Below are 24,602 nucleotides of genomic sequence, written 5' to 3' on the forward strand. Positions count from 1 at the left end.
CACACTTCATTAGATGTTTTATTTCATTCATATGCTGGTAGAGGCTATTAGCCCACAGGCAGTCGGCCTAAAATATATCCATTTATTGTTTCACATTTTGTTTTGCAAAAGGTGTCAATTTAGGCTATTGTTTCACATTTGTTTCAGCAAAACAACTGTTCTACTGTTCAATAGGCCAAAATATTCAATAAATTGATGAAATGTTGAAGAAAAACACCATTGTTCAATAAATGTTCAAGAGAAAAGGGAACAGAGCATGTTCTATATTAGCAGGTTAGGGTTGGATGTAGCCCTCAGATTTCCACTATCACATATAGTCGGGTTGTTGGGGGTGCGGGTGAACAAACAGCTGACCCGCGCATCACTAGCGCTAGTATTACTGGAGTGTGTGTCATGATGGTGATATGATAAACGTTGACATGTGTGGATAGTGATGGCTGTGTGTTGGTATGGGTGTGTGGAAGAGATTGGTTTAAAGATAGGAGTCTAAGCACCACATTCACCAAATATGCTTTCGGTCTTGATCATGTCACTAAAAACAGGAAACAGTACATGATTCTAACATAGCCAACTCACTACTCACCTCATGGAGTAGGTAGAAGATGCCCCTAACAACTGACATAGGGTCAGATATGTTGTCATCCCCCTAGTAGTTCAGGTAAGACTGGATGCTAGATCTGTGCTTAGGAGCACCCCCCCCCGCACTTAAGAGTCCCGCCCACACCGATCTGACTGGATAAAGGGCGACCAATGACGGCCAAACACATTCAGTCATTGGGCCCCTGCAGCTGTCCATTGTCCTGAGAGAATTCCAAACCTTCCAGAGGGTCTATTCAATAGGGTTGAATGTTGCACATAGAACTGTGATGTATAGAATAGACCTTCTCATGTGACTAGAAGTCTTGGTATGATCTATATAATACATTTCTAAAACGCTTTGAATGTTTCACCCTTCTGAATAGATCCTTGCTTCTGAGTGCAACAGCCACCACCCACCCCCCTTACCAATTCTCTATCCTTCTCCCTGATGTACACTCCTTCACTACCCATTATGAATTCAAAGGCATTGGATTGGTATAAGCATGGTTTGGAGTTTCCATCATCTCTCTTATGCCAATCCATTATCTTTAAAGCCATGAGAGGGTGTGAATGAGAGCACACTTCAGGGGGAAAAACCCAGGGGACCTCCAGAAGGGGTCAAAGGTGAAAGGTGACCCCTGGTCATCGCTGCTCGGTGTCTCCAGCACGTTTTGTGTCACATGATCTTAAAAGGTCAAATAAAAAAAGACATTTTCTTAAAATGATTCAAAACCCCTTCCTACAATCCACTTCGCCCCATTGCCCCGTTCCTTGCCGCTCCCCAAAAAAAAAATTGGTCCACAGAAAAACGTTTGTGTTGAGGCAGAAAGACTGTCCCTTCCATGTCCCATCATGCATCACTGCACAACAGCAGAGTAAAGTGAGAAGAACCAGCTAGAAAGAATCATCACAAAAAGCATAACATATTCTCAAATGAAGAGGTCACCAGGGACCCTTCAGAAGAGGGAGAAAGACAGAGGGAGGGACCCTTCAGGGGAGGGAGAAAGAGTGACCCTTCAGGGGAGGGAGAAAGAGGGACCCTTCAGGGGAGGGAGAAAGAGGGAGGGAGGCAGCAAAGAAAATAATTGAGGCAGAACTGGCTCCATTCTCTAGTTATGCCCAATCCATGGGTTCTACCCCAGAGCTGACAAAACAGTTCCATCCCCCGAGTTCATCATTTGTGTCACAACATTTTCCACAATAGTGTCCATCATTGAGCAATAAAGGAGGGGCTGCCTGGCCTGCCTGACTCTGCTCTAACAAACACAACACACCCCTCAATGGTCTGTTTCAACAGAGTCCCCATCCCAACCCACAGCCTACTCCAAAACTCAGTGGGTTGTCCTTTCTGAGTGGGAACAGACAACTAAGGCTGACTTGGACCGGCCCATTTCATGAATGGGTTCTTTGACCGCCCCCTTAGAAAGCATCCAGTGGTCTGTCCCGTCTCTTAATGTGTTGGTATGAAGGGGTGTGGTCTCCAGCAGAGACACGCAGTAGAAAGCCTGATTTCTATTCAGTTCTCAGTCTGGGTCGGTGTGTGTCTGTGACTTCAGCTCTGTCTGGAGGTGCATCTCGTAGGCCACTCACACATTCATTAAAAGTCAAATAGTGAATCCTCCACAGAAAAAAAGCAGGAAAAAGTTCAATACCACGTGGTTGGTTTATTTTTTTAGTATCCGTTTTGTTCCCAAGTTCTAAAATAAAATAATGCAGTGTTCATTATCCTTGTTGTCATCGTCACAGCTTCCATTTCTGTCCACTATTTGTAGTGGCAGCTGCTGGGTTTTTAGGAAAACAACAAAAAAATAATTCTGGTTGCTAAGACAGTGTATGTGACTGATCCAGCAAGTCCCGCCCCCTCTGATGATGCCATCACTATGCGCCTGGTCCTCCGATGTAGTGCAATAATGTGCTTTCAGGTTCAGGGTTCAGGCAGTCCCACCCCGCTGCCTGTGTGTGGGGGGCGGCAGGGGCGCTACAGGGGGCCAGTGGCAGCCGCCTGCTGCAACTCCTGGAAGGTACTGTCGAAGCAGCGCTTCAGGTCTGAGTAGGTCACCACCAGAACACTCTTCTCATCACGAGATACCAGGTTTATCTTCTCAGGCACGCCCGCGTCCAGCTACACAGAGAAACGGGAGAGAGAGAGATAAGTACTGCTAGACTGGTAGTCCAGCTACACAGAGAGACGGGAGAGAGATAAGTACTGCTAGTCCAGCTACACAGAGAGACGGGAGAGAGAGAGAGACAGATAAGTTCTGCTAGACTGGTAGTCCAGCTACACAGAGAGACAAGTACTGCTAGACTGGTAGTCCAGCTACACAGAGAGACAAGTACTGCTAGACTGGTAGTCCAGCTACACAGAGAGACAAGTACTGCTAGACTGGTAGTCCAGCTACACAGAGAGACAAGTACTGCTAGACTGGTAGTCCAGCTACACAGAGAGACAAGTACTGCTAGACTGGTAGTCCAGCTACACAGAGAGACAAGTACTGCTAGACTGGTAGTTCAGCTACACAGAGAGACAAGAGAGAGAAATAAGTTCTGCTAGACTGGTAGTCCAGCTACACAGAGAGACAAGAGAGAGAAATAAGTTCTGCTAGACTGGTAGTCCAGCTACACAGAGAGACAAGTACTGCTAGACTGGTAGTCCAGCTACACAGAGAAATAAGTACTGCTAGACTGGTAGTCCAGCTACACAGAGAGACGGGAGAGAGAGATAAGTACTGCTAGTTCAGCTACACAGAGAGACAAGAGAGAGAAATAAGTACTGCTAGACTGGTAGTCCAGCTAAACGGAGACCAGAGACACAGAGAGATAAGTACTGCTACACTGGTAGTCCAGCTACACAGAGAGACCAGAGAGAAATAAGTACTGCTACACTGGTAGTCCAGCTACACAGAAAGAGACCAGAGAGAGAGAGAAAAGTACAGCTAGACTGGTAGTCCAGCTACACAGAAAGAAGGGAGAGAGAGAGAGAGAGAGAGAGAGAGAGAGAGAGAGAGAGAGAGAGAGAGAGAGAGAGAGAGAGAGAGAGAGAGAGAGAGATAAGTACAGCTAGACTGGTAGTCCAGCTACACAGAGAGAAGAGAGAGAGATAAGTACTCCTAGACTGGTAGTCCAGCTACACAGAGAGAAGAGAGAGACAGAGAAGTACTGCTAGACTGGTAGTCCAGCTACACAGAGAGACGGGAGACAGAAAGCGATAAGTACTGCTAGACTGGTGGTCCAGGTACACAGAGAGATGGGAGAGGAGGTTGAGAGGTGGGTGAGGAGAAGAGGGTGAGTGGAGAGGAGGGAGGGAGGGAAATTGGAGGGAGAGGAGAAGAGGAGAACAAGTTGGTGAGTGGTGAGGAGAAGTGTGGGAGAGGAGGGTGACGAGGAGTGGGTGAGGAGAAGAGGATGAGTGGAAAAGAGGGATGAGTGAGAAGAGGAGAAGAGGGTGAGTGGAGAGGAGAAGAGGGTGAGTGGAGAGAGGGTGAGTGGAGAGGAGAAGGGTGAGTGGAGAGGAGAAGAGGGTGAGTGGAGAGGAGAAGAGGGTGAGTGGAGAGGAGAAGAGGGTGAGTGGAGAGGAGAAGAGGGTGAGTGGGTGGGGAGTGTGTGAGTGAGTGAAGCGGAGGGAGGGAAATCGGAGGGTGAGTGGAGAGGAGAAGAGGGTGAGTTGAGAGTGAGGATAGGACGGAGGGTGAGTGGAGAGTGAGGAGAGGACGGAGGGTGAGTGGAGAGAAGGGGGGTGAGTGGAGAGTGAGGAGAGGACGGAGGGTGAGTGGAGAGGACGGAGGGTGAGTGGAGAGTGAGGAGAGGACGGAGGGTGAGGAGAAGAGTGTGTGGAGTGGGGGAGGGTGAGTGGAGAGTGAGGAGAAGAGGGTGAGTGGAGAGTGAGGAGAAGAGGGTGAGTGGAGAGTGAGGAGAAGAAGGTGAGTGAGGAGAGGACGGAGGGTGAGTGGAGAGGACAGATGGTGAGTGAGTGGAGAGTGAGGAGAAGAGGGTAGGTGGAGAGTGAGGAGAGGACGGAGGGTGAGGAGAAGTGTGTGGAGTGGGGGAGGGTGAGAGGAGAGAGAGGAGCGTCAGTGAAGAGGAGTGAGGACGGAGGGTGAGTGGAGAAGAGGGTGAGAGGAGGGTGAGTGGACAGTGAGGAGAGGACAGAGGGTGAGTGGAGAGTGGAGAGAAGAGTGAGTGAGGGAGGCTGAGTGCAGAGGAGGGAGGGTGAGTGGAGAGGACAGAGGGTGAGTGAGTGGAGAGTGAGGGAGGGTGAGAGGAGGAAGAGAGGGTGAGAGAGGAGCGTGAGTGAGTGGAGAGTGAGTGCAGAAGAGGGAGGGTTGGTGAGTGGAGAGTGGAGAGGAGGGAGGGTTGGTGAGTGAGTGGAGAGGGAGAGTTGGTGAGTGAGTGGAGAGGAGGGAGGGTTGGTGGAGTGTGAGTGAGTGCAGAGGAGGGAGGGTGAGTGGAGTGGAGTGTGTGTGTGTGTGTGTGTGTGTGTGTGTGTGTGTGTGTGTGTGTGTGTGTGTGTGTGTGTGTGTGTGTGTGGGCACAAGGGAGAAGGGAATGAAAGGGAAATGAGAGAAGAGAATGAGAAAAGAGATGAGGGATGATGGATGGGTGACGAGAAAGAGCACTGAGTAAAAGACAGAAAGAAGGGTGAGAACGACCCAGAGAAGAGAGAGGCAGAAAGATAGAGTGAGGGAGAAAGAGAGAAACACAGGAAGAGAAGCAGGAGGAGGCGGCATACTTTGTTGAGGCAGGAGACGATGTGGCTGAGGTCTATCCAGGGGGTCCCAGACTCCGTCACCTGGTGGAACAGGTGGTCTCTGAACAGTTTCAGCAGGTACCGGTCCCCCGTTTCCGACCACGTACGGTCCTTCTGAAACCTGGCGCACAGAGACACACAGAGAGACACACAGAGAGACACACAGAGAGACACACAGAGAGACACACAGAGAGACACACAGAGAGACACACAGAGAGACAAAGTTAGACACCAACAAGTGAAGAGAGCTTGTAGAAGTGTGAAATGAAGGGAGAGTCAATTGGTCGATGTGAAACATTTACTTCAGAGTGATACAGTACTTACTCTGGCCTCTCGTTGATGGTGCCCAGTTTAGCCAACAGACGGAAGAGACGACCATTCTGGACCTCCTACAACAGATATAAAACAACTTGATTCGTCAAATATCATACTCCTAGAACCACAACGGGCCAAATGAACCATTGATGTTAAGTCCAAAATGTATTATTTTGGAACACCTGGAAGAGGTGTTTGTCTGTGTGAACTGTAGGTGGTAGTATTATTTATACACCGGGTACAAAACATTCCTAATATCAAGATGCACCCTCCCTTTCTGCCCTCAAAACAACCTCAAGTTGTCAGGGCATAATCCAAGGCCTAAAAGTCCTTCTTTAACCCATCTCCTCCCCTTCCTCTACACCGATTGAAGTGGATTTAACAAGTGACTTCAATAAGGGGTCATAGCTTTCACCTGGTCAGTCTGTCATGGAAAGAGCAGGTGTTCCTAATGTTTTGTACACTCAGTGTATATTACTTTACTGGAGTTAAACAGGCCATCTGCAATACATTTTTAGACTTTTAAATGAAACAGTATATACCCATTGATTCTTGAAGAATATAAAGTATAAATATAGCATCAATATTTTGATCAAATCTTTATGGCTCAGTTGGTAGAGCATGGCATTTGTAACACCAGGATAGTGGGTTCGATTCCTGGGACCACCCATATGTAAAATGTTTTTTATATTTTGAACTGCAGATGGTTCCTTTAAATAAGTCACCATCAATGCAAACCCACAGAGAGCATGAACACACACACACCATTTCCTGTTGGTAACAATTCAACACAGTGGTGCTTACCTGTGTTGTATGTAAGGAAGGAGAAGTATGTGTAAAAGCATGAAGGTTAATGTGGATAAAAATACTACCAGAAACCCATCTGAACAGGAACCCCACACAAAGGGAGTAACATGACTCTCGCACATACACAACTCAGACTGAAAGGTGGCATTTCCTTTTTAATGCTAAAGATGGCAGCAGAACCGCTCACACAGGACATACTCCTCTCTTCCCTGATACAAGCACCAAAACAAAACTGCAGGGGGTGGGGGGCAGAAGAGGAAAACCAGAAGCTGTAGAGTGGACAGAGGGACCACAGCCCACCCCCTGTATCTCCACACCCTGTATCTCCACACCCTGTATCTCCACACCCTGTATCTTCACACCCTGTATCTTCACACCCCTCTCCTTCCTCACCCTCGCTACCTTCCCTTCTACAGAGCAGAGGTCACAAAAACACACACACAGCCTTTTGATGCGTATGTGAGTAAAGTACATGACGGGGGAAAAGAGTGTCACGACAGGCCTGATGGAAACATGTCGACAATACTAAATATGCTTGACAAGGTGGGATCTCTACGTCAGTCAAATTAATTATGCAAGAAATGGCGGGGGAATTGCCTTTATGAGCAAATATTGATTTGATAACTAACCATCATATCGAAGTCAACTTGGAGTCACACGATGACATGGTGTGTGGCCCTCCCACTACAACTCAGAAAACCATTCCGTTTATTAGGCTACAGATTAACTTCACAGGGTGGGGAAGGCTTGATGCTCCTTCCCAATAAATATCCAGGGTCCTACTCTGGTGGCATGATGATCGATGCTTGGCTGCCATTTCACAGAATAATACACTTTTGTCCATAACAATCTCATCATGTAGGTAGTCTACCTTCACTGTATCTGCCAGCTGTTGGCTAGAGCACACATACCAACACCAGAGTGGGCACATTTGCTATATAAATGCAACATTTATGACAAAACCCATCTGTAAAGTAGAAAATGAGATGGAAATCCATTTAACTTGCAAGGATTTAAGTGCAAAAGTTATTTGAAATACGTCCTCACGCACAGCCTTTTATCATCAACATGTCAATTTGATGGAAGCATCTCTGGTGGGAAAATTAGCATATTGTGTGTATGCAGATTTGAGAATATTCACATGAAAATCTGTCACCAATTGGATGAAAACTTAGCTACTGTTGAACTCCATGACCCAACAGTGTGTGTACCTTGGCAAGGTCCTCCTCGATGACATCATTCCTCATCTGTGATGCGTCCAGCTGTGTGTAGAAGCGAGCTCCGATCATAGGCATGATGTCATTGACGCTTCGCAGCCTTGACTGCTCTGTCAGCAGATACCTACAACACAGACAGCATTACTTCAGTCAGTCCTAACTAACAACGCAGAAGCGTCAAACTCAATTCCTGGAGGGTCACGTCTGAGGCTCTTGTTCTCGTCTTTCAATTAGTGTCCAATTAAGACCAAAAAAACAGGTGAGGGGACTTCCTTACTCAGTAGTGACCTTTAATTCATCAATCAAGTGGAAAGGAAGAGTGAAAACCTGCAGACACTCGGCCCTTGAGGACTGGAGTTGGACATGTGATGCCATATGTGGGTGTTTGTTGCAGATGTGTGAGCAGTTGATTAACGCCAGCTTCATAGCCTTGTGCAGGTTCTGTCTGTGGGTGTCTTACAGGATGAGGTTCTTGAGGTCTGATGAGTAGTTGATAGACACCAGCTCCATGGCCTTCTGCAGGTTCTCTCTCTGAATGCCAGCCAGAGAGTTACAGGCCAGGGCCAACACCACCTTGCCCAGGGATATCAGGTCCGCTTGCTACACACATGAGAAACGGGTTAACAAAAACACACACTACAGGGAGGGGCCAACTCAACCATTTCAAAGAATATCAGGTCAACATCTCATAAAGCCAAGTATAACAGACACACACTAGGATTTAAAACTGGATCTGGTATCCTGAGATTTCCCAACCGAGCTTCTTCCCATAAAAATGTTTAATAAAATGACAGGTAGTGACATATCAACTCTGGCTTCATTCATACATGAAACTATGTCCGGGACGATACCAGTATCGCGATACGAGTTAGTATCAAAACAAAGCTGATTTAACGTCTTTAGGAGAACAGCCCTAATGTTGGAAACAAACATCATTATGTTGTCATCCAGAGTCACATGTATTTATTTTCTAAACTACAGCACAATATGTTACATACAGCAGGTTATTAAAGGGACAATGAGAGGTCTGCTTCATGTTTACATTTTTGCCATCGAAAGAATACTGGTATCGTCCCAGTCCTACATAACACCAGTCATCACTACACTAGCAGCATACCACTCATAACACCAGTCATCACTACACTAGCAGTCTACCACTCATAACACCAGTCATCACTACACTAGCAGCCCACCACTCATAACACCAGTCATCACTACACTAGCAGCCTACCACTCATAACACCAGTCATCACTACACTAGCAGTCTACCACTCATAACACCAGTCATCACTACACTAGCAGTCTACCACTCATAACACCAGTCATCACTACACTAGCAGTCTACCACTCATAACACCAGTCATCACTACACTAGCAGTCTACCACTCATAACACCAGTCATCACTACACTAGCAGTCTACCACTCATAACACCAGTCATCACTACACTAGCAGCCTACCACTCATAACACCAGTCATCACTACACTAGCAGTCTACCACTCATAACACCAGTCATCACTACACTAGCAGTCTACCACTCATAACACCAGTCATCACTACACTAGCAGCCTACCACTCATAACACCAGTCATCACTACACTAGCAGCCTACCATACTCATAACACCAGTCATCACTACACTAGCAGCCTACCATATTCACTCAACACCAGTGATCACTACACTAGCAGCCTACCATATTCACTCAACACCAGTCATCACTACACTAGCAGCCTACCATATTCACTCAACACCAGTGATCACTACACTAGCAGCCTACCATATTCACTCAACACAAGTCATCACTACACTCGCAGCCTACCATATTCACTCAACACCAGTGATCACTACACTAGCAGTCTACCATATTCACTCAACACCAGTCATCACTACACTAGCAGTCTACCATATTCACTCAACACCAGTGATCACTACACTCGCAGCCTACCATATTCACTCAACACCAGTCATCACTACACTAGCAGTCTACCATATTCACTCAACACCAGTGATCACTACACTCGCAGCCTACCATATTCACTCAACTGATGTCATCACTTACCTGCATGGCATCTATACATTGAATTGCTTACTATCATGTACAGGCTACACGCAACCTCTTGCCGCAGCTAGTGTAGACAATGTCCAATCTCAATCTCACATTTTGATCGAAAAAACTAGCTGTGTGGCAGTGGCAGATGCTAAAATAGAAACCGTGGCTAACAAAATGGCTGATACAATGTGGCCACTAAAGTACTTGACAAAATACACATTTCCAGTTTGAATGGGATTACCAGGAAGGAAAATTGACACACACACACGAACAGGGTACAGAACAGAACCATGTGTCCATCTGAATCAGAACTAGGCTATGTTCTGCCAGACTGACAGAGAGGGAGGTTACTGTACCTGGTACTGTGGCATGAGGGTCACATGGTTGGTCTGACTGTTGTCAAACGTTAAGACATCAAACACCCCTACACAGTTCACCCGTAACCTGCAGGGACAAACGGCATGGTGAGCTGTCTGTGTGTGTGTGTGTGTGTGTATGGGGGTGTCTGTGTGTGTGTGTGGGGGGTCTGTGTGTGTGCAGGGGGGGTGTCTGTGTGTGTGTGGGGGGTGTCTGTGTGTGTGTGTGGGGGGTGTCTGTGTGTGTGTGTGGGGGGGTGTGGGGGGTGTGTGTGTGTGTGTGGGGGGTGTCTGTGTGTGTGTGTGTGTGTGTGTGTGTGTGTGTGTGTGTGTGTGTGTGTGTGTGTGTGTGTGTGTGTGGGGGTGTGGTTTCTCCACATTCTGCAGTCTGAAAAAAGGAAGCCAGGACTAATACAGAGCTTCTGCTTTCACTGTTCCTCTAAGCCACCAGATAAGCATCAGGGGGCTGCAGACACAATGGTTTATACACAGTTCCCTAGCAGGGAGCTTTATGTAGCTTGCCCACAATCAAGCAATGCAAAAATGGTGGGAATTCAGGACTAACACAGAGACAGCAGCTGCAACATTGAACTGGTTCGAGGTAGCTATCAGTTTCTGACCACACTGCGTCACATTAAAAATCTGTGTCTCTACCTGGTATCAGAAAACATGGACCTTGCTGGGATCCATAACCTTGGTCACTATTATGTGTGCCTGCAAGGTGTGCATGTGTGTGCGCCTGCAAGGTGTGTGTCTACCTGGTCTTGCCGGTGATGAGGATCTTGCTGGGGTCCATGACCCTGCAGGCCAGGCCAGCAGTGTGGATGGTTCTGAGAGCTGAGCTCAGCTGGACGATGTAGGCCCAGATCAGAGACTCAGGAAGCAGACCAGCATGCTGCCGGGGTGGTGGGGGCTCGTGCTGTCCTACAGGGGGGCACCAGACTCACACGATTAGAAATACATAGAGGCTTCTCAAATAAAAACAATAGAACTCCTAGGATCAGTTTTGTTTATTTAACCAGGCAAGTCAGAAGAACTAATTCTTATTTACAATGACAGCCAATGACAGCCACTGACAGCCAATGACAGCCAATGACAGCCTACACCGGACAAACGCGTACAATGCTGGATCAATTGTGCACCACCCTATGGGACTCCCAATCACGGCCGGCTGTGATACAGCCTGGATTCGAACCAGGGTGTCTGTAGTGACGCCTCAAGCACTAAGATGTAGTGCCTTAGACCGCTGCACCACTTGGGAACCAAATTTCAAGACACGTAGTCACAGACATACAACACACACACAATGAACACTTGAGAGAGGTGTTAGTGTGATATAGAGTAGTAATTACAATGGTGGTCAGAGAGGCTGAGAGGCTCTGCTTCCTCTGGGCTTGCCTTGTAGCTATAGCACCTGTCTCAGGATCAGTTTCAGCCACTCCCCCAACTACAGCATGAGCACACCAGCAACCACACACACGCGACATCCCTACTATCACACAGACCAGCAACTGTCAGTGCTGGCACGACAAACATCCACCCCCTACACCCCTTTACCACACTCACAGAGACGCCGCTAGCACCGGTCACCTCACAGAGACACCGTGGAGGGAGTACGTTGGGGTCAGTATGAGAGAGGTGGAAGGGAGAATGCATTGGCGTCAGTATGAGAGAGGTGGAAGGGAGAATGCATTGGCGTCAGTATGAGAGAGGTGGAAGGGGGAATGCATTGGCGTCAGTATGAGAGAGGTGGAAGGGAGAATGCATTAGCGTCAGTATGAGAGAGGTGGAAGGGAGAATGCATTGGCGTCAGTATGAGAGAGGTGGAAGGGAGAATGCATTGGCGTCAGTATGAGAGAGGTGGAAGGGGGAATGCATTGGCGTCAGTATGAGAGAGGTGGAAGGGAGAATGCATTGGCGTCAGTATGAGAGAGGTGGAAGGGAGAATGCATGGCGTCAGTATGAGAGAGGTGGAAGGGGGAATGCATTGGCGTCAGTATGAGAGAGGTGGAAGGGGGAATGCATTGGCGTCAGTATGAGAGAGGTGGAAGGGAGAATGCATTGGCGTCAGTATGAGAGAGGTGGAAGGGGAGAATGCATTGGCGTCAGTATGAGAGAGGTGGAAGGGGAATGCATTGGCGTCAGTATGAGAGAGGTGGAAGGGAGAATGCATTGGCGTCAGTATGAGAGAGGTGGAAGGGAGAATGCATTGGCGTCAGTATGAGAGAGGTGGAAGGGGGAATGCATTGGCGTCAGTATGAGAGAGGTGGAAGGGGGAATGCATTGGCGTCAGTATGAGAGAGGTGGAAGGGGGAATGCATTGGCGTCAGTATGAGAGAGGTGGAAGGGGGAATGCATTGGCGTCAGTATGAGAGAGGTGGAAGGGGGAATGCATTGGCGTCAGTATGAGAGAGGTGGAAGGGGGACGTTGGGGACACTATGAGAGAGGTGGAAGGGAGAATGCATTGGCGTCAGTATGAGAGAGGTGGAGGGAGAATGCATTGGCGTCAGTATGAGAGAGGTGGAGGGAGAATGCATTGGCGTCAGTATGAGAGAGGTGGAGGGGGACGTTGGGGACAGTATGAGAGAGGTGGAAGGGGAATGCATTGGCGTCAGTATGAGAGAGCTGGAAGGGAGAATGCATTGGCGTCAGTATGAGAGAGGTGGAGGGGGACGTTGGGGTCAGTATGAGAGAGGTGGAAGGGGGGGAATGCATTGGCGTCAGTATGAGAGAGGTGGAAGGGGGGACGTTGGGGACAGTATGAGAGAGGTGGAAGGGGGACGTTGGGGACAGTATGAGAGAGGTGGAAGGGAGGACGTTGGGGACAGTATGAGAGAGGTGGAAGGGAGAATGCATTGGCGTCAGTATGAGAGAGGTGGAGGGGAGAATGCATTGGCGTCAGTATGAGAGAGGTGGAGGGGAGAATGCATTGGCGTCAGTATGAGAGAGGTGGAGGGGAGAATGCATGGCGTCAGTATGAGAGAGGTGGAAGGGAGAATGCATTGGCGTCAGTATGAGAGAGGTGGAAGGGGGAATGCATTGGCGTCAGTATGAGAGAGGTGGAAGGGGGAATGCATTGGCGTCAGTATGAGAGAGGTGGAAGGGGGAATGCATTGGCGTCAGTATGAGAGAGGTGGAAGGGGGAATGCATTGGCGTCAGTATGAGAGAGGTGGAAGGGAGAATGCATTGGCGTCAGTATGAGAGGTGGAACGTTGGGGACAGTATGAGAGAGGTGGAAGGAGAATGCCTTGGTGTCAGTATGAGAGAGGTGGAAGGGAGAATGCATTGGCGTCAGTATGAGAGAGGTGGAAGGAGAATGCATTGGCGTCAGTATGAGAGAGGTGGAAGGGAGAATGCATTGGCGTCAGTATGAGAGAGGTGGAAGGGAGAATGCATTGGCGTCAGTATGAGAGAGGTGGAAGGGAGAATGCATTGGCGTCAGTATGAGAGAGGTGGAAGGAGAATGCATTGGCGTCAGTATGAGAGAGGTGGAAGGAGAATGCATTGGCGTCAGTATGAGAGAGGTGGAAGGGGAGAATGCATTGGCGTCAGTATGAGAGAGGTGGAAGGAGAATGCATTGGCGTCAGTATGAGAGAGGTGGAAGGAGAATGCATTGGCGTCAGTATGAGAGAGGTGGAAGGAGAATGCATTGGCGTCAGTATGAGAGAGGTGGAAGGGGGAATGCATTGGCGTCAGTATGAGAGAGGTGGAAGGGAGAATGCATTGGCGTCAGTATGAGAGAGGTGGAAGGGGGAATGCATTGGCGTCAGTATGAGAGAGGTGGAAGGGAGAATGCATTGGCGTCAGTATGAGAGAGGTGGAAGGGAGAATGCATTGGCGTCAGTATGAGAGAGGTGGAAGGAGAATGCATTGGCGTCAGTATGAGAGAGGTGGAGGGGAGAATGCATTGGCGTCAGTATGAGAGAGGTGGAAGGGAGAATGCATTGGCGTCAGTATGAGAGGTGGAAGGGAGAATGCATTGGCGTCAGTATGAGAGAGGTGGAGGGAGAATGCATTGGCGTCAGTATGAGAGAGGTGGAAGGGAGAATGCATTGGCGTCAGTATGAGAGAGGTGGAAGGGAGAATGCATTGGCGTCAGTATGAGAGAGGTGGAAGGGGAATGCATTGGCGTCAGTATGAGAGAGGTGGAAGGGAGAATGCATTGGCGTCAGTATGAGAGAGGTGGAGGGGGAGAATGCGTTGGGGTCAGTATGAGAGAGGTGGAAGGGGGAATGCATTGGCGTCAGTATGAGAGAGGTGGAAGGGAGAATGCATTGGCGTCAGTATGAGAGAGGTGGAAGGAGAATGCATTGGCGTCAGTATGAGAGAGGTGGAAGGGGGAATGCATTGGCGTCAGTATGAGAGGTGGAAGGAGAATGCATTGGCGTCAGTATGAGAGAGGTGGAAGGGGGAATGCATTGGCGTCAGTATGAGAGAGGTGGAAGGGGGGACGTTGGGGACAGTATGTGAGAGGTGGAAGGGAGAATGCATTGGCGTCAGTATGAGAGAGGTAGAAGGGAGAATGCATTGGCGTCAATATGAGAGAGGTGGAAGGGAGAATGCATTGGCGTCAGTATGAGAGAGGTGGAAGGGAGAATGCATTGGCGTCAGTATGAGAGAGGTGGAAGGGAGAATGCATTGGCGTCAGTATGAGAGAGGTGGAAGGGAGAATGCATTGGCGTCAGTATGAGAGAGGTGAAGGGAGAATGCATTGGCGTCAGTATGAGAGAGGTGGAAGGGAGAATGCATTGGCGTCAGTATGAGAGAGGTGGAAGGAGAATGCATTGGCGTCAGTATGAGAGAGGTGGAAGGGAGAATGCATTGGCGTCAGTATGAGAGAGGTGGAAGGGAGAATGCATTGGCGTCAGTATGAGAGAGGTGGAAGGGAGAATGCATTGGCGTCAGTATGAGAGAGGTGGAAGGAGAATGCATTGGCGTCAGTATGAGAGAGGTGGAAGGGAGAATGCATTGGCGTCAGTATGAGAGAGGTGGAAGGGAGAATGCATTGGCGTCAGTATGAGAGAGGTGGAAGGGGGAATGCATTGGCGTCAGTATGAGAGAGGTGGAAGGGGGACGTTGGGGACAGTATGAGAGAGGTGGAAGGAGAATGCATTGGCGTCAGTATGAGAGAGGTAGAAGGGAGAATGCATTGGCGTCAATATGAGAGAGGTGGAAGGAGAATGCATTGGCGTCAGTATGAGAGAGGTGGAAGGGAGAATGCATTGGCGTCAGTATGAGAGAGGTGGAAGGGAGAATGCATTGGCGTCAGTATGAGAGAGGTGGAAGGGAGAATGCATTGGCGTCAGTATGAGAGAGGTGGAAGGGAGAATGCATTGGCGTCAGTATGAGAGAGGTGGAAGGGAGAATGCATTGGCGTCAGTATGAGAGAGGTGGAAGGGAGAATGCATTGGCGTCAGTATGAGAGAGGTGGAAGGGGGAATGCATTGGCGTCAGTATGAGAGAGGTGGAAGGGAGAATGCATTGGCGTCAGTATGAGAGAGGTGGAAGGGAGAATGCATTGGCGTCAGTATGAGAGAGGTGGAAGGGAGAATGCATTGGCGTCAGTATGAGAGAGGTGGAAGGAGAATGCATTGGCGTCAGTATGAGAGAGGTGGAAGGGAGAATGCATTGGCGTCAGTATGAGAGAGGTGGAAGGGGAATGCATTGGCGTCAGTATGAGAGAGGTGGAAGGGAGAATGCATTGGCGTCAGTATGAGAGAGGTGGAAGGGAGAATGCATTGGCGTCAGTATGAGAGAGGTGGAAGGGAGAATGCATTGGCGTCAGTATGAGAGAGGTGGAAGGAGAATGCATTGGCGTCAGTATGAGAGAGGTGGAAGGGAGAATGCATTGGCGTCAGTATGAGAGAGGTGGAAGGGGGAATGCATTGGCGTCAGTATGAGAGAGGTGGAAGGGGGAATGCATTGGCGTCAGTATGAGAGAGGTGGAGGGGGTACGTTGGGGTCAGTATGAGAGAGGTGGAGGGGGTACGTTGGGGTCAGTATGAGAGAGGTGGAGGGGGTACGTTGGGGTCAGTATGAGAGAGGTGGAGGGGGCACGTTGGCATCAGTATGAGAGAGGTGGAGGGGGTACGTTGGGGTCAGTATGAGAGAGGTGGAGGGGGTACGTTGGCATCAGTATGAGAGAGGTGGAGGGGGTACGTTGGGGTCAGTATGAGAGAGGTGGAGGGGGTACGTTGGGGTCAGTATGAAAGAGGTGGAGGGAGTATGTTGGGGTCAGTATTAGTGGTGGAGGGCGTACGTTGGGGTCAGTATGAAAGAGGTGGAAAAAGACTCACCCCACTTCCTCTTGGTGAAGTAGGAGTCGGCAGTGGGGTCGTTGAAGTGCCTGCTAAACATGGTCTCTGCCCCCGCATGGAAGTCATAGGAAAACACCAACGCTGAGAGAGAAACAGGAGGTTAGTGTGGGGGTTATGAATCAAACATACACTGAAACAAAAACCAATGGAAACACACTTAGAGACCCCCCCCCACACACACACAACTCACAGTGGTCTCCAAAGGCCTTGGTGGTGAAGACCTCCCTCAGGGTAACAGAGTTGGAGTGCTGGATCTTCTTCCACATGTCCACCAGCATCATACACTTGGTGTTCACCAGCCTGAAACCTGGACACACACACAGGAAGGACATTTAGAGAACATGACCACTCAGGAATCATTTTATTTTCAATCAAGGCTGATCATTTAAAACCCCAAGGACATGAAGGCAAAGTGTGTGTGTGTGTGTGGTCTCACCATGTACCCTCCTCAGGCAGTAAGGCAGGTCGTCCTTGCTGTTGACGGCCTTGTAGCAGGAAGTGATGTAGCTGAAGTTGCTGGTCTTCTGCAGGCGGTTGGGAGGGGGGACAGGCTCCAGGGGAAACAGGCTGTGGTAGCTATCCACCTCAGAGGGAACACCTGGGACAGGGATACACATCATGAGAACACACGTATACGGAGTGGACAAAACATTACAAACACCTGCTCTTTCCTTGACAGACTGATCAGCTGAAACCTATCATCCCTTATTGATGTCACTTGTTTTAACAAGTGTAGATGAAGGGGAGGAGACAGGTTAAATAAGGAGTTTTAAGCCTTGAGACAATTGAGACATGGATTGTGTATGTGTGTCATTCAGAGGGTGAATGGACAAGACAAAAGATTTAAGTGCCATTGAACAGGGTATGATACTAGGTGCCTGGCACAGGTGCCTGGCACCGGTTTGAGTGTGTCAAGAACTGCAACGCTGCTGGGTTTTTCATGCTCAAGTTTGCCAAGTGTATCAAGAATGGTCCACCACCCGAAGGACATCCAGCCAACTTGACACAACTGTGGGAAGCAATGAGTCAACATGGGCCAGCATCCCTGTGGAATGCTTGATACCTTGTAGAGTCCCTGCCCTGACAAATTAAGGCTGTTCTGAGGGCAAAGGGGGGTGTACACAGCATATATACAGCACACACAATGTCTACATCAAATACATCAGTTGACACTCATCTTCATCTTAAGTTTTGATAGTTTAACAACTTGACAATGTTCTATAAACCAACCAGTGTGACTATTTGTGTGTGTGTGTGTGTGTGTAAACTGTCGTCAGGAATTCTACAGACAGAGACACGACTCAGCTGCGAGTCTCACTTTCAGCCAGCAAGGAAACTCCACATCGACCGCAACAGAAGCTACACAACCATACCGTCAGAACCCATATCAACTGTCAACAATGACCACAACCCCAATAATAGCCCCTCCACTACCTCTATTCAGCCAATCAGGGAAGGAATGCTTTACCGGTGTTCTCTGACTGGTCGATCTGAGCCATGGTGATTAGATGTCTGTTTATCAGCTCCTACAGGGAACCATAGGAAATGACATCAGAGATCAACACAGACATCACAGTATGATTGGAGGATTAGAACAGAGCCAGACAAACAGAACCAGGTAGATGAGAGAGAAAGAGTCAAACATGGAGACAGGGCAAAAAAGAGAAGGGACCAAAAGGGAAACAGAAAGTTGGTTTCAGACAGGAAGAACCAGGGGGGTGAAGAGAGAGAGAGAGATACTGACAAATTAGAGACAGGGGGGGGTACCTGTCGGAGTTCATCAGCCATGAAGAAGGACGGAGCGTTGGCTTTGGGCTGCATGTAGGCCACGTGGGGAGCAGTGGGGGGGTAGATGTGGTAGGTAGGAAACACCTGCACAAAAACACATTTAACGACTGTACTTCCTATTGATGGAGAAATCATAACTGACAGTCCACTGATGATAATGAGGAATTTATTTTCAATGCCGTCAGTAAAGGCAACTAAATGGAACGTACCATCCCGGCCATGGGAGCGGGGGTGTTGTCGGTGTAGAAGTAGGTGGTCCCCCCCACCGTCTCCTTCTGGATGATGTGGGCCCCCTGGTCAGACACACTGGTGGGCACCATGTAGTTAGCCGGATTGGGGTTGTTGGGGTTGGGGGTGTGGCTGCGCCGGCGAGGGGCAGGGGAGGTGTGGGGGTGATTTTGGGGGAGTGGAGGGGGAGGACCCTGCAGAAAGAGACATCCCTGTGGAGAGGGGGGGGATACCAGAGAGGACATTGGTTAAGCAGAGGTACAGAGTTCATTGTGGTGGCTCCAATCATTGTTCTAACGGGTGACTGACTATGGTGGAATTCATCATGCTGGGGATTTACTTGAATAATACATTGTCTGTTGTTTTTTTCTAGAGCATCTCCATTGTATGGAGTCCATTCACCTGTTTGCCAGGAGAACAATGGGAAGTAACATCATTAGAGAACCTCTGCAAACTCACTCAACCTGACATATCCACGATATGGTGCAAAAAGAGAGCAGGGCTGAAAGCAATACAACCCCTTGGTTGGTGGGTTCTAAGTCAGAGAATGAAGTGGTTTCTGTAGTGGATGGCTCACCGGGTGCTAGGGCAGCGGCGGTGGAGCTGCTGAGGCTGGGGTGGGGGAAGAGGGGCAAGGGGAAGGCTGGAACACTGGACTGGACCATAGTGGCCATGCGGGGAACCCCCTTAGGGATGAACTCATTGGCTGTAGGGTTGGGAGCCTGGGAGAGCGAGCGAGAGGGAGCGTGAGAGAGAAAGAGCGAGAGATGCATGATATTAGAATTAGATTAAGTTGTTCTGCTTCATCAGAGATTGTATTAGTATAATGTTTGTTTCCTTGTAAGCAGCTTTGGCTTCATCGTATACTGGAAAACATACATTTCTCTATGCATTTATTTGGACAGTGAAGCTCAAATTTTTTAATTGGCTCTATACTCCAGCATTTTGGATTTGAGCGCAAATGTTTTATATGAGTAGACATCAGGGGTGCAACTTTAGTTTTCGAAGTGGGGTGGACAACATACATGTTTTTTTATCCGGTCGGATAAATACTCCTAACAGCCTGCCTAATCCCTCGGAGGCGTGTGTCCGCATGGTCCTAAAGCACACTATTGCCTCGTTTTGTATCACATTTCAATAATAAAACACGGGGAGACAAAAATAACATTTCAGAACATCCCCAGTGAAAGTTGCGTCCATGGATGACAGTACAGAATGTCACTTTACTTGAGGGTATTTTCATACACACCCGTTTAACCGTTTAGAAATAAAAGCATCTAAGTCCCTCCATTTGAAGGTGTCACTATTAATTGGATAAATGCACTTATAGGGCTCTATTTTCAGCTGGCGGTAAGGAGGCGGAACTGTCAAACGCACGTTAGTTTGCAATTTCATCATGTAAAATCTGGCGCACTGGCATTTTCCAGCTATTGCACCAGGTTCAGCAATTTACCAGTCTAAAAATCAGCTGGTTTGCGCTGAGGTGGGAGAGATGGAAATATTTTAGGTGTCCTTAAATTTTTTTTTACAAATATGCCAATTTCAGTGAATGCAACTAGGGATATTTAAGACCGATCAAAGCTGGTTTTGGCGGTAATGCAATTGGTTATGGCATCGATTTTGCCATGAATCGTGAACAATGATGAGCGAGAAAGCTGCAGATGCACAAAGATCATGCCCCCAAAACATACTAACCTCTCCCCGAGGTTAGCATTTTTGGTGGGCGTATGATGCCTTTCTCACTCATCATTAATCACAATTCATTCATGATTATCTGTAATATTGGTAGCATCCACATTAATGTAGAAGTGTTCAGAAACATTCTATTATTATTTACAATAAAAGTGACTTCAAAATGACAATACATTATTTCTATTGGGCACAACATAATCCGAAACATAACCAAAACAAACTGCAAATGCATCCAACAAGTTTGAAGAGTCACAAGCTTGATGTAGTCATTGCGTGCTAAGAATATGGGAACAAATACTAAACTTGACAAAATTGAATACACTATAAATGAAATTTCTCCAAATACCTATGACACCTCCATTTCTAAATATAAACAAAACATGAAAACACACTCAAATAAAAAGGTGACTTTTTGTAATCTTGCCTCAGAACATTTGATCTCAAATCCAAAATGCTCGAGTACAGAGCCAAATTAAAAGTTTTAGCTTCACTGTCCAAATAAATACATAGGGGAGTGTATAAAACAACCAACAGAGACAGGATGACATTAGCTCGAGAAAACACACAACCCAACCACCACGGATGGGTTTAAGTTTAACTATTTTCCACAGTAGGCCCTAAAAAAACACAATAAACTCCTCAAAATCCAACTATTACCCTTGGTTGATAACCGCACCAGGACCCAGGGTAGTGGTGTGCTTACCTTTCTCCTTTGTGATATGCTCAGAGCACCAAAGTCACTGAAGAGTGAGGACATGGGAGAACTAACTGGATCAGGAAGAGGACATAGAGGAAGAGGGAATGAAGACTGTGTTGTCCACGGAGAGTTTTCCATCGACCCACAACTCTGACCTGGTCCAACTGCCAGGGTTCCATGGAATAGATCTGTCAGTGATGTCATGGGTGTTCCAATCAAAGAGTTAGAAACTACTTAAATTATAATTCTACAGTTATTAGTGTCAATGATCTGATACATAAAGTGTTCTGTAGGTGCTGGGTTCTAACTTCTTACCGTGAGCGCTGTGGCTAAAGTTCTTTTCACCATCATCAAGGAGACTGGGAGAACTGCTGCTGCTGCTGCTGCTGGTCATTCTCTACAAAACAATCACAAACAAAACACAGATGCTTAAAAGTGTACTCTCTTAGTTAGCTAACATATCCTAGCAAAGCAAACAACCCAGATTTTCTTAAAAGGTACTAGTCTGTAGCAAAATAATTCCCATTAGTATCTGCATCACTGGCTGATTGTCTTGGAATTCTGCTTAGGTGTATAAATCTGGTTCAAATTACAGATTAAATAGCCTACATACGTGCACAATTGAAATAAACAAGTACCTAGGCCTACGCAATTAATTGTCTTTGGACCAGTACTGAACCAGACTTTCTGATTAACAAGAAGAACACCTTTTCCACATTAGCACTATCATTCAGTAATTGACCCATATTTCCTCATTTACCGTAGATCTAAAGCTGGTACCGGAACACTTGAGTGCATCTGTTCAGTCAGTACTATATAGTTTCATTCGGAGGCTGGTCATACCTGCATCATTGAGTATTTAGACTCTGCGGGGCTCCCGAAGCCGTTGACCCCAATAAAGCTGCTGCTGAAGTAGGAGTTGGTCAGATTAGCATCAGTCCCACCCTCCATACCAGGGACTGCAGAGGACAAGGATGAGGGGTTCAGAATCAGACATCCCTTCTACTACACAGGCACAAGATCTGGAAGGTCCTGGTAAATGTCCTATTCAATGTTTGGAAAACATTCTGGAGACTGAGACAAGTGATGCCAAACAGACTGTCAGCCTAATGTATTGTTTGGCCAGTTGCTGGTCGAAAACATCTCAATTAAAGAACAGCTCACTTTCTCCCTTAAAGAGTCAACAAGAATCTCATTCATTAAATGGCTGTGTGAAGCAAAATGCACGTAATGCACAAAAGTCGTTTAACTAATGTTGACTGTCTTCATTTGCAGGACTGGTCCGTTACAGATGAGTAGCCAATCAGCAAGCTTCTTGAGAAGATGTAAACACTTAAACTATATCCAGTCAGCTAGCTAGCCAACTTGTGTGCAAAATGATAATATCCACGTTGCAATCAAACGTGTCATTGTGCATAGTTTAATTATATCGCATACAGCTGTGTGGTGGTTTGCAATATGTTGCTAGTTAATTATGCTAACTAGTTACTAAATAAAGGGACTTCATAACACTGCAGCAGCTGTTTTGGGTTAGCATGTAAGCTAGCTAGCCATCCTCATGCATGAAGACAAGAATGATAAACTCTCGCTTCCAAACTATTCCACATTAACTAGCTAGATGCATTAACTAGCGCGTTAACGTAGCTATTGCAAGAGTTGTGTAAACGTTAATTTGCCACAAATTTTGATTTTGCAAGAGTTGATTATGGCTAGGCTAAGTTGTTTAGCCATAGTTTGATAGTTAACAAGTTAGCCAATGATTGTCTGAATTTGCCCACTCATGTCTTGAAGCGGTCAAATACAAAATACTGAATTGTCTCAGTTAGCTAAATGCATTATTTGAAGGAGCTCAAGCGTCGACGCTGGATGAAAACTTTAGTGCTCCGACACGTTAATTAGGTATGCTTGATTGTGTAGCTTGAAAAACACGTTTTGGGGGCAGGGGCCTCAAAGAATCCCCGGGCTCAATTTAAACAAAGCCACTCACACGCCCCAAAACCAACAACCACCGATGAGGATGTGCTAGGCCCTGTCGTGTCGAACAGGGGGCAACCAGACCAAGCATACTCACTGGTTAACAGCTGTCCATCCAGAGCCGTGCCTGCAGACCCAAGAGAGTCGCTCTTTTTGGTGACGGTCGGCACCCCTACCGGGCAGGCCGGGGGTGCACTAAGCGGATACCCCGCTGCCGTCACGGCTCCTCCTGACATGGATAAAGGGACAGGGCTTCCTCCACCATGAAGAGACATGTTTGCCATGGACGGTTCCTCGTGCAAAAACTGACACTCGTCCCCATAAAAGCAAGTCTTGTCCTTTGCGTAGTATCGGCAGAACTTCACCTTGACGCAGGGAATTCCGACACCCCCGAGCGGAGCAGCTGAAGCTGGGAGTCCACTGTTCATGGCACCGCTGCTGCCGCCGGAAAATATTCGAACATAGAGAGACGTCGATTGCTAGTTAGCTTGCTCTCGAGCTGGGTTAGATTAATGTAAATGCAAAGCGATATGCAACAGCAAATATGATTCGTCCAAACCTAAAATTACATCACTCACATATACGTCTAGATGATAAGGACATCGCGTTTGATAAATCCTGGTCGTTTTTGTCGCTACCCATGTAGCTGGCCTAGCTAGTAGCTAGCCTGTTGTTGAGCCTCGTTCACCCTTGTTGTTGTTGTTTTCTGCTCTCTGGCTACTCCGCTAAGAACCAGCTAGCATAGCATTGCATTGTGGGTAGCTTGCTACAAAGCAAAGTGTGTAATCATTAGTCCAAACAGTTGCAAAACGTTTCATTTTTGAAACGAAAACAACCGTTTCTATTAGACAACTTCAGGTAGGTCCCGCCCCGTTTCGTTCCGTTTGCTTCCGTTTAAGAAACGGTTAGCAACAGGTTCGGCGTAATGAATACGCCCCAGTGACATGTGAAGCGGCTTTGACTGAGGGACAGCTTTTTTGTCTGTGTACAGAAACAACGATTTCCTATACAGAAATATGTTAGTTTGTCACCATACCCAATCGTTGTATAGAATATGCAGTCATGAAAGTGCAAGTGACGTGTGATACTAAACCTCTGTGATGTAGTAAATCACTGATGTCACAGAAAAGGCTAAATGTCATGTCACATTGTAGCAAGCCAACATTTAGGGCTGTTTGTTACATTGTAGCAGGCACTACACAGTATTCCTTTTCCCTTTGACATTTCACCAGTCATTGGATTACTCGTAATCACTTGATAAAGACATTTCTGTAAAGTAAAATATCTATGGTCCTACAATAATATTATTATCAATCAAATGAAAATGTGAGAATATTTCAGACTAAATAAATATGTGGGATATTTTATATACATTTGGTTTCATTTTATTAGGTTATTAGAAATATTGCTATATAATAAGTAAGCGGTTATTACATTAGGGCCTATGGGCTCTAGTTCATCACCAGGTAGTCTGGCAGTTAGAGTGTTTTTTGAATACATTTTTTATTTAACCTTTATTTAACTAGGCAAGTCAGTTAAAACCCTATTCTTATTTACAGTGATGGCCTACCCCAGCCAAACCCTAACCAGGACGACACTGGGACAATTGTGCGCTGCCCTATGGGCCTCCCAATCACGGCCTGTGGTGATACAGCCTGGAATCGAACCATGGTCTGTAGCGATGCCTCTAGCACTGAGATGCAGTGCCTTAGACCGCTGTGCCACTCTGGAGCCCAGCATTGGGCCAGAAACCGAAAGGTTGCTGGTTTGAATACCTGAGCCGACAATGTGAAAAGTCTGTCAATATGCACTTAACCTAATTTGTTCCAGTTTTG

The 24,602-nt window shown here is 47.3% G+C and overlaps 2 protein-coding genes across 2 annotated transcripts in view; one reads left to right on the forward strand and one right to left on the reverse strand.

The window, feature by feature from the left end:
* On the reverse strand, window positions 1-23,617 carry pan3 (poly(A) specific ribonuclease subunit PAN3). Its single transcript, XM_042298840.1, is given in 20 exon segments — window positions 1-2,701; window positions 5,306-5,444; window positions 5,648-5,712; window positions 7,657-7,786; window positions 8,123-8,262; window positions 10,069-10,156; window positions 10,827-10,992; window positions 16,368-16,469; window positions 16,579-16,695; window positions 16,825-16,986; window positions 17,857-17,914; window positions 18,156-18,260; window positions 18,386-18,572; window positions 18,574-18,616; window positions 18,982-19,126; window positions 20,800-20,981; window positions 21,109-21,190; window positions 21,637-21,752; window positions 22,865-23,202; window positions 23,346-23,617. Coding segments are annotated over 19 exon segments (2,502 nt in total). The 5' UTR covers window positions 23,196-23,202; window positions 23,346-23,617; the 3' UTR covers window positions 1-2,557.
* Window positions 1-24,602, forward strand: part of LOC112216488 (vascular endothelial growth factor receptor 1-like) — a 99,242-nt gene that overhangs the window by 55,045 nt on the left and 19,595 nt on the right. Inside the window, 1 exon segment of the mRNA XM_042298638.1 lies at window positions 2,502-2,600. Coding sequence (XP_042154572.1) covers window positions 2,502-2,600 — 99 coding nt within the window.

The sequence above is a fragment of the Oncorhynchus tshawytscha genome, linkage group LG16, assembly GCF_018296145.1.
Source record: "Oncorhynchus tshawytscha isolate Ot180627B linkage group LG16, Otsh_v2.0, whole genome shotgun sequence".
NCBI classification, from domain to species: Eukaryota; Metazoa; Chordata; class Actinopteri; order Salmoniformes; family Salmonidae; genus Oncorhynchus; species Oncorhynchus tshawytscha.